A 6,328-nucleotide genomic window follows, 5' to 3' on the forward strand; every position below is an offset into this window, starting at 1 on the left:
AACTAACCTTCAAAGACACAGTTAATCAATTGTACTTTAGTGTTAGGGACAGGCTACATAATTAGATGACATACAGATTGCATTTGCTTAAATTTTTAAGCAAAAGAGCCCCTAAAAGAATGTATTAATACATGCGGGATAGAGGCTCTTGTGCACTTTGTGCATGGAATGTAATGTTGATCTGTCCCAAATTCCCTGTCAGGCAATCTTTTCACAGCCAAATGTTTGATATTCTTCAGTGTTGAAAGATGTATTAATATGCTTACAGTATTAAAAGTGCTATGCCTGTGCCATTTTTGCAGTCTATTTTGAATCTGGAGCTTTAAATCTAAGAGTAATTATGGAATTAAAGAGAGGATTACAACTAGATGCACAACTGAAACATTATTGAAGACTAGCTGGCTGTGCTGCACTTTGAGCTTTAACCCCGTTCACAGATGACTTCGATCACACTCTGCTCCATCGGGGCGGGATCCAGGCAGCGGTGGGCGGAGCTCCCCACTATCTCATCCAGCAGGAAGTGCACAAGGTTCTCATCGGAGACGAACCGCCACAGGTACATCTGCAGGTAGTGGCAGTCAACTTGGATCTGCTGCAGCCCGTAACGGCCAAAGGTGCGCAGACGGACACACTCCAGGAATGTCTTTAAGCTGATTTTGATAATTCCTGTTATCACGGAGACCTGGGACAGAGGATGAGGTGCGTGAGTTTGCGTGTGACAGATGTGTTTCACTAAAGACAACACTACAGCTGACCGAAGATCTGCACTCACCTTGTTGAACTCCACTGAGCTGAAGATGTCAATCCTCTCAGAAAACAGCTTGTGTATGTTGCTTAGTAAATTAGTATCCATGGGTGCACTGCAGGCAGACACAAGACAAACCACTCAAGTAAATCCACAATTAGAACAATGAACTTAATCTGATGATTAAAGACAACTCAGTAACAAGGGAAAGTGAAGGAGGTGATACAGATTAGCTGCCTACGTCACACACATTATCTTACCAAGGAAAAGGACAGAACAATGCACAATAATTAATTGTAGGCAGGGGCGTTGGACTGGGGGGGAAAAGGTGACTTAGTACCCAGGGCCCTCATGTGAGGAAGGCCCAAAAAGATGCTAGAATGAATTGCTGTGGATGCGTTGAGGGGCAAATAGAAAATTCCATCCTAAATGGCCCATAAGTTTGTGTTACACCCCTGATTGCAAGGATGTATAATTGGTTACAAAGTTGAGTAGTGATGAATCTTGGCTTTAGATGTAGGCAAGATCTTCCATGATATGGCTTGGATTAGAATGTTGCCAAAAGGGAGAAAAAAAACTCTAGAGAACTGTACTTTGTTTTATCACGTCACCAGTCTATGTGCAGCTTGTTTACCTTGGAGTGTAGCTGGCAGAATAGCGGGCTTGCTGCCTCGAGCTGCTGTAGACGGAGAAAGTCCTTTTGCTGGAGTCACTGCTGTGTGCTTTCCTCACACCTTCTTCGTACAAAAGACCAACCTGTGGTGGAGCAGAGACGTTGTTAAGACAGCCTGCTCATCCATGGGAATGAAAGCATAATGAGTGGACTTGAGGACATAGCGCAGATGTCAATATTGTAGACTGTGACCTGCACGTCAATCGAGGTGGTGTCCTCTACCACTCTCTTCATCACAGCGCGGACGTTTCGTGGCTCGATGGTGTTAACCCAGTCTCGTGTTTCGACGCTCTTTCGCAACATTTGGGAGATGATCAGGCCCTGAACCTGCAAAAACAGCGAAATACACAAATTTGCAAGAAAAGACTATTATTTTCCTACAGTGGGGACTTTCTTCACCCAGAGAATGTTGTAGGTGAAAACCTACCTTTACATAATGGTTCAGCAGTTTCTGTGCTGCCTCTCTGGCTTCCGTACACAAAGTTGTGACGGGTGTCACAGGACTGTGGTGCTGAGAATGTACAAAACAAAGGAGACCTGCATTTAGATGGCTGTGAATCAGGTTAGCTTTAGGGAGTGAAATGTGTCAATTTTAAAGGGAGTTTAAAAAATACATTCAAAAACATTAGAGATTAGTCATATTTATCAGGACTGATGCACAAATGCAACACTCAAGTATCTATCTGAAGTTAAATACTGTAATTTGACAGTGTAATATGGTCTTTTTGCATGGCGCTGCATTTATATTTTAGCTTTTACCTGCACAAGAAACTGCTCATCTGTGAGAGTGAGTATGTAAGAGATAGTAGAGGTTTCATAGTCCAAGCAGAGGCGAGACAGCAGCAACAGAAGGGCCGGAGGAGTCGAACCTCCCTTGTCCCCTGCACTCTCACAAAACTGGCGAGAAGACTGGCACACAAACTTTATGAAGCTCACCACCAGGCTCTCACGTACGCCCTGGCTGCAGAATTCCCCCTACGAGGAGAAGACAGACAGAAAACAACTGTCACTTTCAATAGAGAGTGATTTTCTGGGGCAAGGTGTTGACTGGCAAATACACAGAAAAGCTATTTACCTTGAAGTACGGCTTGTTGGAGAACGCAATGTCTTTAGCTGTGAAGAGATGCACTGATGCCAACACTGACTTAATCTGATTGAGAATAGAGGCCGACAGCGAGGAAAGCAGCTCTGGCAGGCTGTTAGGGGCATCTCTGCTGGAGGCCGGACCCCCTAGAAGAGCTCCGCCTCCAGCCCCTGAAGCACTGACCACAGAGAGCCGAGGCGTCGCCAGGGCCTGCCTCACGTCTGTCAAGCTGTCCATGTAGAAGCTCTGCAGGGCAGAAAGGTACTGCTTGACTCGCTCTGTAGCTGCCCGTATCACAATCTCAGTCCCCTGGTTTGGCACAGGAGAGCCTGGCAGCAGTTTGGCCACAGCCTGAAGTCTGCGGTGGAAGCGGTCGAGCGCGCGGACCAGGAGGGAGTTATCGCCGACCCCTTTCTCCTCTTGTATCCTCCGCTCAACCAGCGAGAAATAACGAGCAGCCAAATCATCCACAAAGGCCTGCAACTTACCGTTTGCCATCTGAGGAATATTTTTGGATGCAAGCTCACCCGTCTCAGCATGGTTGATAAATAGTTCTTGATAGGATGCAATTACTAAACACAAGCTGCTGACAAATTCATTGCAGCCTCGGTCAATGAATTCCAGGATGTCAGTGTTTGAGGTGGGAGAAGGTATGGTGCTCATTTTAGGGGAGTTATCAGTCGGAGATCCAGCGACTGCTGTGGATGACAACCTGACTGCAGAAGCAGCCGAGGCAGATGGGTACGGTCTTATCTCTGCTTCCAGACCCTGGAGGTCCGACTCAAGACGGGACTGTGCATGGCTCAGGAATTTGTCACAGAGCTCCTCCGCGGGCTCATCCAACTGAAGCAGCAGCTCCACACACTCTGATAAATCTTTAGCGCTTGACCCACCATCCCTTTAAAACAACAACAAAACAGAACTAGCTGATGGACAGGAAATGTAAAAGTTAGACAAAAATGACCACTTTAAAAAATCAAACTGAAATCCAAATAGATATTATAAAAGGCAAGAATAGCAACTCATAATTACAAAACATCTGTATCATGTATTCTTAATGGACTTTAACGTGAATATCTGCAATATACAATGTAGAACATATGCATTATTACTTTAAGTGATATCAGGGTAAAATAATGGAAAATGTCTGATAGAGCAAAATGAGAATTTGTCATTTTAAATTTATTGAATCCTAATTTAATTCGTTGCTTCATAAAATCTAGGTGTACTTGTCAGTCACATTTCTTGTTAGCAGTAAACTTGACTCTGAAGTGTTATGTTCCGTCACAGTGGCATCTCTTCTCTGAATGGAGGTTGAGAGATTCCCACCTGAACTTCTGTCGAAGCTCCTGTGCCAGCTTGTCCATGATGGCATGACAGTCGTCCTGAATTCCCTTGAAGGAGGGCAGGTGGATGTACTGTTGCAGCACACAGCGGGCACGGCGATGGGATCTCACTGCCTGAGCATAGGCCTGCAGCTCCAGACACTTATTTAATCTAGCAGGCAGTTCAAAGAGAAACTGCAGCTTCCTTAACAGAGTGTGAACCCCTGGCGTGGAACAAAACAAGACAAAAATGGGAAAATAACCACCATGAAGTCCCCACAACTGACTCAACGAAAGAAACTGCCAGTTTGGGTCTCACCTGAGAGTTTTGTAATCTGTGCGTGCTGGTCTTGAAGAGTACCACTGATACAAGCACTGAACTCAGTGATTGCAGACATGTTAGCAGACAGGCAATCCATCTCATCCTCCATCTTTTTAAAATCGTTCTTCATCTTCCGTATGGTGTCTGGAAAAAAACGTGGAAAGATGGTTTGAATAACCAAATAAGCACAAATCAACAACATCTGACTACAGTTCAACAGTAACTCAACAGTGTGCGAGACGTTCTCTCACCTGTAGCAGATATGAACTTGTTGTAGTTTTCATACACCAGCGTCTGCATGTCACTGTCCAGAGAGCGGATCTGCTTGACCATGCAGGTCTCCTGGTCCATCAACTCTGCAAGAGAGCACTCCCTTCTAAGCTGCATTTGGATACAAAAACACGCAACAGTCACGGTAACACTTAAAAACAGTATTCCAGACAGTGTTATTCACATGGCAGCCTATTCACAACTGCTTTAACTACAGCAGTCAGTTCTTGATCTACTAAATATATTGAATAAACAGCAGCCCCCCAAATCAATAGGGTGCTATATGTGTATAGAATGGTACATTAAGTTACTGTATGTGTACTGGTGATTTGTTGTATAATGATTTTCTGTGTTATGTGGTTATATGGGGTTTTGGGGGTGGCGGTAGCTCAGTTGTAGGGAGTTGGGTCAAGTCCCCATACGGACCAAAGTATGGTGGTGTACAGGTAGCTGGAGAGGTGCCAGTTCACCTCCTGAGCACTGCCAAGGTGCTCTTAAGCAAGGCACCCCCCCCAACGGGTTATGGACATCTCTCCATTATTGTATGTATAGGTACTAAGCATTTATGTGTAATTCAGGTCTGTGTGTAATAACAACAGAGTGAAAACACTCTAAATTTCTCTTTACGGGATTAATAAAGAATTTTTTTTTGTATTATTCTCCTATTTAACACCGCCTGCATATAAAAGTTACTAACGTATGATATCACATTAGTAGCTTTACGTAACACTGATATTGACACAGCATAATGTGACTTGCGTCACGGTGGAAACAGTTCACATGACAACAGCGGTCCTCACCTTGTTCAGGAAAAGCTCGGGGTCGAAATGAGCCCCGTTGATGTCGCAGGGATCCAGGGACTCCGCCTGCTCCGCGGCCTTTCCTTCCTTGTTTATCCCATAGTAGAGCTTCAGCATGCCGTGCACCCTCCGCGGCCTGCCGGAGTCCTCCGACACCTGCACCAAGCCGTCCGCCTCACCGTCCATACTGTAAACCGGCCAGCTGAGAAATGTACAAATAAAATGACGATAAACAAAGATGACGGGCGTCCAGCTGGCAGCAGAAACCTGACAACCACTGCCTGAAAACGTTAACCTCTCGCTCCACAGTTACTGATATTGTGTAAGCTTAGCTGTCTGCTCTTAATAAGAGTTTGCTTCAATTGTTTTTATACCGTATTTCTCCACATAACACACAGCTAACGTTAGCTTGAAAACTTGAAAACGTCAGTGTTTCCGGGTTTGTAGTGTGCAGCCTATCCGGTGTTACGTTGTCAAAGAGTAGTTTAGTGAAGAGGACTGCCTACTCACTTATGTTGGGAATGTACTTCGGTCTAACTGTCCGGAAGTGCACTACTGCGCATGCCATGCCCAAACCTTAATTTCTCGTGTGTGCATGATGTGCCACGATGTAAAAATAATAAAAATCTTATTTCATTCGCATGAATATTTAAGTTAAAAAATTAAGCACAATCCTGCCACATTAATTTATATCTCAAAAGAATAAATTAAAAAAGGTATTGCATCATGGACAATACTTTAACAATGGAATTATACCCTGTACATTGCTTCAGGCATTTTTCAAATTAGTTATTTACAATACAAGTTTTTAGGAGCATTTAAAACCATTTGCACAGGAGTGATCATGAAGCAACTGTAACAGTGTTATTTCACTCTTACATCACTGCACATTATATTATCAATATCAAAATTTAAAACTAGAATCTTTTTTCACCCCTCATCATAAGTTGACATGTGACAAGAGGTTAAAGCAGTGAGTTGTAGCTTTCGTTGTATATAATTGTATGTAACTATATGTTTTTCATTGTATGTAAAATAAATAAAAATAATCTAGATCTACAATTGTGTCTTAGCAGAACGCACGGCAAAACAAAGGGCTGCGGTTGAAA

General features: G+C 43.8%; 1 protein-coding gene across 1 annotated transcript; it reads right to left on the reverse strand.

Moving 5' to 3' along the window:
• Window positions 1-144: 144 nt before the first annotated feature.
• On the reverse strand, window positions 145-5,704 carry vps51 (VPS51 subunit of GARP complex). The gene is made up of 11 exons (XM_034889203.1): window positions 5,220-5,704; window positions 4,401-4,530; window positions 4,147-4,293; window positions 3,832-4,051; window positions 2,494-3,400; window positions 2,178-2,393; window positions 1,846-1,929; window positions 1,611-1,745; window positions 1,380-1,501; window positions 773-860; window positions 145-682 (listed from the first exon to the last, which is right to left on the reverse strand). The coding sequence occupies exons 1-11, from the start codon at window positions 5,403-5,405 to the stop codon at window positions 422-424; spliced, it is 2,496 nt and encodes an 831-aa protein (XP_034745094.1). The 5' UTR covers window positions 5,406-5,704; the 3' UTR covers window positions 145-421.
• Window positions 5,705-6,328: the final 624 nt, after the last annotated feature.

The sequence above is a fragment of the Etheostoma cragini genome, chromosome 13 (genome assembly GCF_013103735.1).
Source record: "Etheostoma cragini isolate CJK2018 chromosome 13, CSU_Ecrag_1.0, whole genome shotgun sequence".
Classification (NCBI taxonomy): domain Eukaryota; kingdom Metazoa; phylum Chordata; class Actinopteri; order Perciformes; family Percidae; genus Etheostoma; species Etheostoma cragini.